General features: G+C 41.2%; 1 protein-coding gene across 1 annotated transcript in view; it reads left to right on the plus strand.

Annotated features, from left to right (window-relative positions):
• Window positions 1–279: 279 nt before the first annotated feature.
• Window positions 280–13,381, plus strand: part of ccdc138 (coiled-coil domain containing 138) — a gene marked incomplete at its 5' end in the record, with an annotated part of 61,690 nt that continues 48,588 nt past the window's right edge. Inside the window, 7 exons of the mRNA XM_080753498.1 lie at window positions 280–342; window positions 5,116–5,167; window positions 5,778–5,892; window positions 6,048–6,130; window positions 6,605–6,765; window positions 9,983–10,135; window positions 11,191–11,310. Coding sequence (XP_080609624.1) covers window positions 280–342; window positions 5,116–5,167; window positions 5,778–5,892; window positions 6,048–6,130; window positions 6,605–6,765; window positions 9,983–10,135; window positions 11,191–11,310 — 747 coding nt within the window. The remainder of the gene's footprint in view (window positions 343–5,115; window positions 5,168–5,777; window positions 5,893–6,047; window positions 6,131–6,604; window positions 6,766–9,982; window positions 10,136–11,190; window positions 11,311–13,381) is intronic.

The following is a 13,381-nucleotide window of genomic DNA, read 5'->3' on the forward strand; positions in this document are numbered from 1 at the left end:
TAGCCTAATCGAGTAAATGTACTCAGTTACTTTACACCAATGAAGCCTACATGTGCCGTCAATTCAACACGGGCGGACAATTAGAACCGGTTTAACATGTTTGGCACAGATACTTTGTGTATTGGAAGCAATTAGCATGTCTAGAGGGTCGCAACGTTTGGGACTACAGCGCCGATTGGGGAGAAAAAATACAGGGAAAAAAAAAAAAAAAAAAGGGTCGAGCCTGAAAAGTGGGGTGGCAGAACAGTCCAAAAAACCCCGGCTCCGGCGCCGTTGACTATGAGCCTCCAAGTCCATCCAGAGCAGTTGGAGCAGAGATATCTGAACAGGAGGAAACTACAGGTTCGTCTGCTTTCTCTTACTATTTTACACGCTACGCCAGGAGTCTTCAACGTTTTCAGGCCAAGGACCCCTTAGTCGAGCGAGAGATGAAGCAGGGACCCCCCACAACCCATGGAAACCATATAGTTTAGTTTCATCGTTTGACAGCACAATCATCAGTGTATTTTGGGTTCATTTTTAGTCAACTTTTTCTTGAAAAACGGACGCTAAAATAAAGATTATGTCGAAATTAAGCTTCATATTAAGTGTTTCTATTCAAAGATTACCACAAAAAGCATAAAACAATGATAAAATAATCATTTTAGCCATTGTCAGGCTGACTTTGTTTTGTATCCCTCTTCTGTTCTTTTAGAATATCGCCCTATTCACGACCCGCCCACTCAGCATCCCCCGGGTGCTGAAGTCCCGTTTTGAAGGGGTAAATCCTACTAGAGCCTATAGGGGGTGAGGACTGGGCGGGGCCTTGCAAAAATTGTCCACTTCCGCCCGCCATCTTAGTTGCTATCTTTCTTGTAAGACTCTTGGATAAAAGGAAGCGATGACCGGAGAACAGCATTGACAGTTCGCTGGTTGTAGATAAGACTGATTGGTCAATGCAAGTGTACTCTATTACAAGTCGAAGTCCAGTAGGCCTATTCAAAATGTAAATGAGTAAAAGTATAAAAGTATTGGTAATGGTATCAAAATGTACTTAAAGTACCAACAGTAAAAGTAGGCCTACTCATTGTGCAGAATGTCCCTTTCAAGTTATCAAAACATCTTTTGAAAATAGCATGGATCTAACATTGTAAGCTTGTAGATCGGCTATTTTCAAATGGTCAAGATATACGTATATGCTGAAGTGGTTAATGATGTTTTGTAATAATAATCAAAAGTATAGTAGGCCTAGCATTACTAACTAAAGTTTTGAAATAAATGCAGTGGAGTAAAAGCAGGCCTACAATATTTGGATCAGAGATGTAGTGGAGAAGAAGTAAAAATATTGGCAAAGTACATATAACTCAAAAGTGTAGGCCTACTTAAGTACAGTACTTAAATTAAGTAAATATACTTAATTACTTTACACCACATAGCGTGCCTACAGCCAGTTATTGGGCCACTGCCAAGACCACTTGCAATTTAACTCGGCCATTACTCGGTCAATTTTCATCAAAAAACATTTTTTTAAACGTGTCCATATTCACTGGAATGTCTGCTTTCATTTGCTGGTGCTCATTATTGTCTCCCAATAAAAAGATATCACGCTAAAATCTGTCCATGCATGAGCGCAGAAAGAGCACAAGCAGATCAGAACAGCCATCACATTCATCCATTGCTTTGGAAATAAAGATCGGATAATAATATAACATTCCCTATAAACAGTCGCCTAAAATGTTACAATATTTGGATCAGAGATGTAGTGGAGAAGAAGTAAAAATATTGGCAAAGTACATATAACTCAAAAGTGTACTTAAGTACAGTACTTAAGTAAATATACTTAATTACTTTACACCACATAGCGTGCCTAGCCAGTTATTGGGCCACTGCCAAGACCACTTGCAATTTGACCCGGCCATTACTCGGTCAATTTTCATCAAAAAATTAAAATTTAAACGTGTCCATATTCACTGGAATGTCTGCTTTCATTTGCTGGTGCTCATTATTGTCTACCAATAAAAAGATATCACGCTAAAATCACGACTTCGGCTGTCCATGCATGAGCGCAGAAAGAGCACAAGCAGATCAGAACAGCCATCACATTCATCCATTGCTTTGGAAATAAAGATCGGTTTATAATAATATAACATTCCCTATAAACAGTCAAATGTGTGTGATCGTTATGTTGATCAAGTATGGTTTTATTGAAATGCAATCAAAGCCTAGAGCAATTGAAGTAAAAGTATCGTTGCTTGCTCAACAAGTAGAACTAGTACAGACTGATCTTGATGCATCCAAGACCTAGCAATGGCAATGGCCGCCAAAGTGGGCGGAGTTAAGCCCCGAATCTTGCGGTGATGTCATAACCGACAGTCCCTATAGAGTTAGCACAGAAATCGCAAATGTAATGCAATTTCCGAATAGTAAAGTATAAAATACGGCTAGCATGATCAAGAACACAAGATAGTAAACGGCACAAAGCATTATAATTTACTTTACCATTAGAAATAACGATTTGCTGGCTTTAAGTCCAGTATAGTTTCCCCTTCTAAATTGAAGTCAGCACCCGGGGAAAACTGAGAAACGGAAGTAGGTGGGCGGGCCGTGAATAGGGCTAATTGATAAGGGATGTAAACAAAGTCAGTCTGACAATGGCCAAAATGTTTACGCTTGTTGTGGTCATAGAAACACATTTATGAAGCTTAATCTATTTATATAATGAAACATCATTTTTATTTTAGCGTCCGTTTTTCAAGAAAAAGTTGACTATAGTTCCTTTAAAATTGTATTTCCAGATATTTAACCACTTGAACCGTCTATACATTTCACTCTGTACTTAGTCTGCTCTTTTTCCCCTCTTTTTCCCCACAATGCCTCGCAGCGCGAGGCGTTGTGAGCTTGTAGATTGATTGATTGAAGACTTTATTAGAAGTTTGCATAGGAAAAGGTACAGTTTCATGACGGTACAGTTCACTGGTACAAGGTCTACTAAAAGGAGATCCATGAAAAGACTAAGCTTATTTCCACTGGAAACCATTGAAGTATCTCATATAACATTGAATGACAGACAAATAGAACACAGTACTATGCAGTAGATATTTGAAAAAAAAAAAAAAAAAAAAGAAGACAGTAGGCTAAGTCTAAAACAAACAGCATATAGGGTCTACAAAGAAGGGGCAGGGGAGGGTAGGGTTGGGCTAGGTTCATTTTTTTACCAGTTGCGAACGGCTGCTGCCTGTAAGTGGTTTTTCAGGGCAATTTTAAAGGATGCTAGTGATCCACACTCCTTTATGGCCTTCAGCTATTTTTAGCTAAAGTTCTCAGAATATGGAGGCTAGGGTTCAAGTGGTTAATATAGCAAAGGAGGGGGGAGACCGTTTCGGTGTCAGGCATAATCGCCTATAACATTTTCGCCAGGTCTTTTCGCGGGGCACTTTTGCCGTGGAGGAGAGTCTTTTCACCTACCTGTCTGAGCCATTTCGCCTACCCTCAATTCTGCTGTCAGACTGTCCATGTTTGCAAATTATCTCTTTGTCATTTAAATATTATAGTGACTGTGACAGTGGTGTTACATGTCAAACCTACTATCCTATGCACTCCATAGTAATCACATAAATACAGAGCTATTGGAATCAGGTGCGCCCAAATAATTAATTAATCCATCCCGATACTATACATTATTTGGTGCAGTATTGAACAGTATTGTAAAATGAACAGTATTGTAGGCCTATATTGTTTTAACATTAGGCTATACAAAATATATGTAGGCTATTAGCCTATATAGGTCTATATAAGATATGCTACACCTAAATAGCCTATAGAATCAACCTTGCCTGTCAACAGGCATAAAAAAATGTTTTGCCATTTTTTAGGAATAAAATGTGATGTAAATAATAAATGTCGAGTAAACTGTTAGATTCACTTGACACCACTGTCACAGTCACTATAATATTTAAATGACAAAGAGATAATTTGCAAACATGGACAGTCTGACAGCAGAATTGAGGGTAGGCGAAATGGCTCAGACAGGTAGGTGAAAAGACTCTCCTCCAAGGCGAAAATGCCAGGCGAAAGGACCAAATGCGTGTAGGCGAATATGTTATAGGCGAAAGTGCTGGTGACCAAAGTTTCTATCACACAAAGATTTGGGGGACCCCCTGTAGTAATTCTGAGGACCCCCTAGGGGTCCCGGACCCCCTGTTGAAGACCCCTGCGATATGCATAATTTCTGCCTTTGTATTTGATGTTATGCCTTTTCTGCTTTAGAAATTAATATTATCCTAGATAAAGTACTATGTTCTATCCGTCTGTCTTTCAATGTTATATGAGATACTTAAAGCGTGGTTCCTGTGGAAATAAGCCTCGGCTTTCTAGGATCTCCTTTTAGTTGACCCTGTACCAGTGATTTGTTTAGGCTACTGTCATGAAACTGTACTTTTTGCAAACTTCTAATACATTCTTCAATCAATCAATCAATTACTCGAGCTAACCTTTATCTCGACGTTTATTGCAAAAGTAGGCCTACTTGAGAACAGAATATTAGTCATGCAGTTTATTGATATGGTCTGGCCAGGGGGGGGGGGGGGGGGGATTCAATGAATCTCAACTCAACTCAACTCAAACTTTATTTGTTAAGCACATTTTCAACGACCAATAAGTGCTGTAAAACAACTCAATGACACAAAATAGTTAAAGAAAGATGCAAGTGTGGTTGCATTGAGGCGAGTCACACTTTCAAATATCTCTGTGCCTGTCAGTTCTTGTCCCTATTCGAGCGGTGCTAACCATTCCATCCCTTATATGCCCATATATGGAGATCCATGATGTCATCAATATTAAACCCATATCTTGGAATGTCCATATATGGACAATGGACATACTGTGTCAGTCTCATGTGGTATTTGATGTCAGACAGCTGGGAACAGTTAAAGGGCTTCAAACTATCCTTAAAGTTCATGCTTATCCATTCAAGGATGTGTTTCTGTTTACATCTGTTTTACAGGTAAATGAGATTAAAAATCTTTTGAATCTGGTTCGTGCCTGAGCAACCATTCATTACAGCATGAAAGTTAAACTAAATTCTCTACGCGGCCAAATGCTTCGCGTCTGTTAAAATATGTTGTCACTTTTCTCCAGTTGCCATCAGGAGAGAAGAAGGTCCCTGGGGTGGGTCACACGCATCGCGGTGGTGAGTGACTCATAATCAGGGGCGTCACAAGGGGTAGGAAAGTGGGACTGAGTTACCAGGGCCCAAGGTGGAGGGGCCCTAGTAACTTTAGCTATTGAAAAATAGCAGATATACAAGCTCACAGCGCGGCACCGAGTGCCGCACTGCGAGCTTGTAGATCTGCTGTAGATCTGCTATTTTTTTTCGTGAAAATGTGTGCAAATCTTTGAATATGTATTTTTTTAAGCGAACATTTGTAACTCAAATTTTGCTTCCGGGGGGGGGGGGGGGGGTCCCTGGAACTCAATATTTTGAGATGGGGGTCTGTGGCCCAATTCATATCATTTTGGGGGTCCTTGACATGAAAAAGTTTGAGCATCACTGACATGGAAACATGGGTTTCTTGCACACATTTTCACGATTTTTCAAAAATAGCAGATCTAAAAAGCTCGCAGCTGTGAGTTTGTATATCTGCTATTTTTCAATAGTTAACATTCATGGGGGGCCCGCAGTGAATCCTTGTACCCGGGGCCAAGAATTTGGTGTGACGCCCCTGCTCATAATCATTACAGTCCTGCGTTGCTGTTGCATACAGACGACTTTTCTTTTGTAACTTGTTTGTCTGTTGCAGAAGCGCCGCACAAGCCGTTGGAGAAGATCAGGTATAAGCGAGCTACCAAAGAGATGAACGACTACAACAAAGCTGTGCAGGATCTGTTCGAAGCTGTGACCAACCCCCTTGACCAGTAAGAGTCTGTGTGTGTGTGTGTGTGTGTGTGTGTGTGTGTGTGTGTGTGTGTGTGTGTGTGTGTGTGTGTGTGTGTGTGTGTGTGTGTGTGTGTGTGTGTGTGTAATGATTATGATTAAAACCATAACCAAAGTTGATTGTTGCTTTTTCCAGTTTAGGCAATGAATGTGGTCAACATGATGAACTGAGCTGGGCTGATTCTCTGCAGGATTCTCTACTGGTCGTTACAGAGACGTGTGGGTGCGTGTATATATCTTTTTGAAAGTGAACATTTGTAACTCAAATATTTGCTTCTGGGGGGTCCCTGATACAATATTTTGAGATGGGGGGATCCCTGGAACAACTTATTTTGAGATGGGGGTCCGTGGCCAAATACATGTAGTTTTGGGGGTCCTTGGCCTGAAACATTTTGAGAACCACTGACAGAAACATATTAAAAAAAAAACAACAAAAAAAAAACTTAGAAGGATTTAGAAGACACTTATAGAATCGGGTCAAAATATTCAAAGATTTGCACAAATTTTCACGACTTTAAAAAAAATAGCAGATCTACAAGCTTGCAGCGCGGCACTCGCAGCGTGGCACTCGCTGCCGCGCTGTGAGCTTGTATATCTGCTATTTTTGTAACATTTAAAGCATAAAATATTGCGTAATAATGTGTTCAGGCCTAAATGGGTTAACAAAAAGGCCCTTTTCTACCATGTGTCCAGATGTGACCTTGCCCTCTTGTCTGAATGACAGTCTGGGGTCAGGAGACGGGGCAGCGGGGGAGGCCCGTGGCGGACGGAGGAGGAGACGTCGCCTGTTTGATTCCTCCTCCATGCTTGGAACCATCCTCCAGGAGATGATGACTGTCTATGAACAGCTGAAGGTAAAACCATCCATCTACCAGGAGATGATGACTGTCTATGAACAGCTGAAGGTAAGGCCAACCATCTACCAGGAGATGATGACTGTCTATGAACAGCTGAAGGTAAAACCATCTACCAGGAGATGATGACTGTCTATGAACAGCTGAAGGTAAAACCATCTACCAGGAGATGATGACTGTCTATGAACAGCTGAAGGTAAAACCATCTACCAGGAGATGATGACTGTCTATGAACAGCTGAAGGTAAGGCCAACCATTCACCAGGAGATGATGACTGTCTATGAACAAGCTGAAGGTAAAACCATCTACCAGGAGATGATGACTGTCTATGAACAGCTGAAGGTGAGAGGACTCACTGGACACATGACGGCTTTAGAACCTCTCTTTAGTTTGACTTTTTTTTTTTACCCGTGTGCAAATGTGGTGCATCTCGATGAGTACCGTATTGTATACGGTAGGGCATTCACGAATAGTGATTTTTAGTATTCTAATTATTCTACCTCAAAGTATTCAAATAGTCGAATATTCGACAGGACTGGCCAAACTGTCAAATATTAAGTAAGCAAGAGGCGAACATTGTGAAAATAGCCAATCTTGCGAGGCGTTGTGAACTTGTGAGCTGCTATTTTCACAATATTTATCTGCGGAACCGAGTCACATTAAATGTAATACCTACAATTCCAAGTGCTTGTCAGGGTGGGGGTCCCCAGTTCAAATATGTTTATTTTGGGGGTCACGGCCTAAAAAGGTTTGAGACTCCGTTTAAAATAGTTCTTGATAAATTCACAAGTCTGGGTATTATTGTAACTAGTAAATTGAATCAATTGGTAAAGCTAAATTGGGATAAGAAAATGAAACAATTGGAGAAGAACATTGAATTCTGGTCTACTTTGCCTATTTCAATGGCTGGACGCATCAATGCTATTAAAATGGTAACCCTTCCTAGATTTCTTTATATTTTTCAGTCAATTCCAGTCAGTATTCCTCAATACTACTTTAAAAAGTTAGACTCTGTCATCTCCTCATTCATTTGGTTTGGTAAAACCCCCAGAATATCCAAGTCACATTTATGTAAGAGTAGGAGTGAAGGTGGGTTTGGTCTTCCCAGGTTTAGGTTGTACTATATGGCTGCGCACTTGAATTTTATTTCCTTCTGGTTTGATTGCTATCCTGATTATAACATGGAGAATATGCCTTCTTGGTTACGTTTGGAGCGTCTGGCGTGCATCGGGACATGTCTGCCTGCATTACTTAATAGTCCCACAAAAGTGAAAAATGTCTCTTATGGGCACAATCCCATTATTCAGAATTCACTGAAAGTTTGGGCTCAGATACTAGCTTTGATTAAGGCTCCTAAGATGCACCTGTCTGCACCCATATGCTTCAATCACGCCTTTAAGCCTGGTAGGGTTGATCCTGTTTTTATGATATGGAGAGAGAAAGGTATACGTTCTTTGTGTAGTGTGTATATCGATGGTAACCTTGCCTCTTTTCAGCAATTGCAGCACTCGTTCCAGCTCCCAGCATCACATCTTTTTCGATATTTTCAACTGAGACACTTCATCAGAACACATATACCACAGTATGAACAAAAGCCTCACCATCCTGCTTTAGAATGCATCATGGTTATTGAGCCCTTTGGAAAAGGTGCTGTGTCCCAGTACTATGACTTATTACACTCCCTATATAGTCCGTCTTCTCAACTTTATAAAGAAAATTGGCAATCGGATTTGGGCATAGACATTTCGGATGAGATCTGGGAAGAATGTATCAACAAGATTCACAAGAGTTCAGTTAATGTCAGACATTCTTTGATTCAATTTAAAATTGTACATAGGTTGCATTTCTCCCCAACTAAACTCAATAAGATATTTCCAAACTCCTCTCCTATGTGTACGAAATGCTCTATTGATCAAGGAACCCTAGCTCACCAATTCGTTCAGTGTCATAAACTGCAACAGTTCTGGAGCCAAATATTTGACTTCCTGGCAAAGGCCTATGAAAGAGACTTTCCCCCTGACCCTTTAACTGCACTGTTTGGTGTAGTGGCTCCAGGTTGGGCACACAGCAAACATGAGGAGCAGGTCATTCAGCTTTCTACTCTATTGGCCCGGAAATTAATCCTACAGGCATGGAAATCTGAAAGGGCCCCAACGATCAACATGTGGATAAAAGAGCTGGGAGGTGTGCTGCATTTAGAAAAAATAAGGTTTACTCTGTCGAACAAAGAAGATGTATTTCAAAAAACATGGTTACCCATTATAGCTATGCTAGAGAAGATGAAGTGATCAGACAGTACTGAGCTGCCCCTGGGGTCAGTTGCTGTGACTGCTCGAACTTTATTACTAATTTGTAAAGAGACGGATTGTGACATCGTCCCTATGGTCCTGCTGCTGCTGCGTTTCGCCATCTGCTGTTTTTCTTTTTGTCTTGTTTATTTTGTTCTGTTATGTTTTGTGTTGTAATGTTTTGTCTTTTCTTGGGGTTGTTGTTAATGTTGTTTACATCTGTACATTTTGTAATAATTGAAACTTTGACACTTTTGTACTTGTTGAAAAGAAAAAAAGGAAAATCTTTAATAAACAGATATATATAAAAAAAAAAAAAAAAAAGTTTGAGAACCCCTGGTATAGAGCATTAACACATTCATCTACCAGGGGCATTGGCAACTCATTCTTATGACTTCCTATCTAGCCAAGCTTTATAAACTATATATTTTTTAAAGAGAAAAAAAAAAAGCGAATATTTGACTTCGGTGAACAACGTCGAATAGTGACTTTGATATTAGAATATTTGGTGAATGCCCTAGTATACGGTACTTATGGAGATCATATAATTGCATGTTGTAAAGTGCAAAATGTAAGACACAACAATGGGGAGAACCAAGTTATCTACTTTCTAAGTGACGTCACTATTTTGGGCATATCATTATAGGTGACAAATGTCCACAACTTAAAATGGGTCTACTCTACGGGGCAAAGCTCTTCCCAATGCGTTGTGAGCTTGTAGGTCGGCTATTTCCGTCTCGTGACACCCCAGTGCGATGAAGTATAAAATGAAGCTCAAGTGGTTAAAATGAGCATTTGCGTGCCTGCCTGCCTGCGTGTTTGTGTGTGTGTGCGCGTGTGTGTACGTGCGTGTGTGTGTGCGCGCGTTTGTGCGTGCGTGCGTGCGTGCGTGCGTGCATGCGTGCGTGTGTGTATGCGTGCATGTGCAGGCAGAGCGTGTGAGCCAACAGCAGTGGGAGTGGGAGCTGCAGGAGAGAGAGAAGAGGATCCAACATCAGGAGGAGGCTCTGGGGAGGCGGGGAGGACAGGAGGAGGCTCTGGGGAGGCGGGGAGGACAGGAGGAGGTGCTGGACCTGCAGCAGGTACGGTCTGGGGTCCTGGGGTACAAGGACTCACTGCGGGCCCCCCATGAACTGGGGACGCATTATTTTGTGCTTTAACCCATTCAGAACGGGTACACTGTATTGTGTATCATTATTTTATGCTTTAAACTCGTTGCACCATGAAACACAAGGGTCTTAAAAAGCCCTCTGAAAACTAGAAACATTTTGACACCTCAGCTGACTAGAAATGGGAGGAACAATGGGAGGGTCAATAGGTACTTAACTACAGCCCTAATCCCTCCCCAGCGCTAAACCACCCCCACAAGTTAGATAAACTAAGTACATTTAAGTACTGTATTTAAGTACAATTTTAGGTATTTGTACTAAAAATGTGTACTACTAAAATGTCAGTACCCATTGTTTTGGGTTGAGATTGGCACATTTCCTGGGGCAATCTGCCCTGATCATGCATGTCATACATGTCGTCTTCTTTTTAAGTTTTTTACTCTCAAAAAGCGCCTGCAATGTAGTGCATGTGAAACTACATAGCAGTGCACATCATGGGGTGATCACTGCTTGCCTCCTGTGAATTGATTTATTTTTGTTTATTTTATTTTTATATCGTTGCTTAGTGAGGTCAGCAGACAAAGTGACATGAGTGAGATGAAAAAACCTGAGTGAAATGTGCCAATGTCAACCAGAACCATCGGTACTTCTACTCCTACTCCACTGACCACTACATCTCAGAGACAACTATTGTACTTTTACTCCACTACAATTATTTTAAAACTTTAGTTACTAGATTTACATTATTATTATTGCAAAACATAGCCTACAATACATTATACCCACTTTAAATGAGCAGATCTTCTGTGGTCATCTATTGTGCTATAGTTTAGTGCTTGCAGCCATGCTGGTCAGAAATAGTGGCCAATGGTCTTTTCTACCTCCTCCCCTCCTTATGCTCATCCTGTCATTTTCTTCTTTTTGTAGTTTTTATTTTTCACAAAAAAAAAGTGTATGTGTGTGTGTGTGCGTGTGTGCGTGCGTGTGTGTGCGTGCGTGCGTGTGTGTATGTGCTTATGTGTCACCAGAAACATCAGCAGGAAGTGAGTGATCTGCAGGCGTCGCTCCGTGACAGGAGCAAGGAGAACCGCAGGCTGAGGTCCAGCTTTGAGGCCATCAAGGAGCTCAATGACAACATGAAGACACAGGCCAGTACCTTGATGTCTAGAATGACAACATGAAGACACAGGCCAGTACCTTGATGTCTAGAATGACAACATGAAGACACAGGCCAGTACCTTGATGTCTAGAATGACAACATGAAGACACAGGCCAGTACCTTGATGTCTAGAATGACAACATGAAGACACAGGCCAGTACCTTGATGTCTAGAATGACAACATGAAGACACAGGCCAGTACCTTGATGTCTAGAATGACAACATGAAGACACAGGCCAGTACCTTGATGTCTAGAATGACAACATGAAGACACAGGCCAGTACTTTGTACAGTTTGTAGGGCATTCACGAATAGTGATTTTTAGTATTCGAATTATTCTACCTCAAAGTATTCCAATAGTGGAATATTCTACAGGACTGGCCAAACTGTCAAATATTAATTAAGCAAGAGGCGAACATTGTGAAAATAGCAGATCTACATGCTCACAACGCCTCGCGTGAACCGAGTCACATTAAATGTAATACCTACAATTCCAAGTGCTTGTCAGGGTGGGGGTCCCCAGTTCAAATATTTTCAAAGGTTTGAGAACCCCTGGTATAGAGCATTAACAAATTCATCCACCAGGAGCATTTACAACTCATTCTTATGACTTCCTATCTAGCCAAGCTTTATAAACTATATATTTTTTAAAGAGAAAACAATAAAAAATAAATAAAGAAATAAGCAAATATTCGACTTTGGTGAACAACGTCGAATAGTGACTTTGATATTTGAATATTCTAATATTTGGTGAATGCCCTAGCCTAGTACCTTGATGTCCATTATCTTCAACACATGACCACCGGTTAGAGCCCCACCCATGTCGGATGTCTGGGTCCCATCCCAATCCACAGAGTCCTAGACCAGTGGTTCCCAGGGGGTCCCCAAATTATTTTGGGGGGTCCCCAGATGATTAACTTGATGTGCAACATTGTTTTTTTCACTCAACAGTAAACAAACCAACATAAAGTTTAAGTGTATATAGAGGGTATCTGCACATTTCTAAAGTGACAATTTAAGGACTTTTTAATACCTCTAAAATGACAAATTAAACATTGGCCAAATACATTGTCAAATATTAGAGGCAGAAACTGTGATAATAGCAGATCTACATGCTCACAACGCCTCGCAATTGAACCGTGTCATACAAAAATGCCTCAACTCTTTGTGCTCGTCAGGGTGGGGGGGTCCCCTGTTAAAATATGATTATTTTTGGGGTCGCGGCCTGAAAAGGTTGAGAACCACTGACCTAGACAACCAAATAATGATGTTTTGACCCATACTTTTTTTTTTTTTAACAAATTCTATTTGAGAACATTCAGCTTAATGGCTAACAACTGTAACCGGGAGGGTCTCTCCATTCCGACATGTCGCCACTCCGAAATTGACTTCTTATTGTTGGAGTGGCGACACTCCCATAGGCATAAGGTTTAGGGTTAGGGTTAGAGATAGGGTTAGTGTCGGAATGGAGACATGTCGGAAAGGAGACATGTCGGAGTGGAGAGATGCACTCACTGTAACCTGACTGCGCCAGATAATGGCAGCAGTGCGTATGCCTGGCTGCATATCGCTCTGCTTACAATCATCTGGGATCGTTCGGGCAGACTCGATGTAAGGGGCGGGCCATTTTTTCAAATTCTTTAGCAGGTGATTGGATGGGGCCGTCTCTCTATCACAGTCTGGGAGTGCCAACTCCAACCACTCATATTGGCCTGTCTGCATGACGTTACACCCAGAATCCGCCTCCTGGGTTTCCACGTGGTCTGCAATCAGACTCTATTGGTTCAGAGCCGATCAGAGCCCGCCCGTAGCTGCCGCTGATTGGTCCGGCCCGGGACTTTACGAGTGTGATCAACTCTCCCAGAGAGATCTCAGATGGTAAAGTAGGGCGGTACGCACCATCTGGCGCAAGTCAGGTTATAACAACTGAATACATATTATTGAATTGAAATCATTAAGTATGTTACATTTCAATTTATTTAACCACTTCAAACATTGAAAGGTTAAAATTCACCTGCGTAATTGCTGGTACTGATATAAATAGCTCATATATTGGTCTG

Source organism: Nannobrachium achirus, assembly GCF_963921795.1.
Source record: "Nannobrachium achirus genome assembly, chromosome: 22".
NCBI classification, from domain to species: Eukaryota; Metazoa; Chordata; class Actinopteri; order Myctophiformes; family Myctophidae; genus Nannobrachium; species Nannobrachium achirus.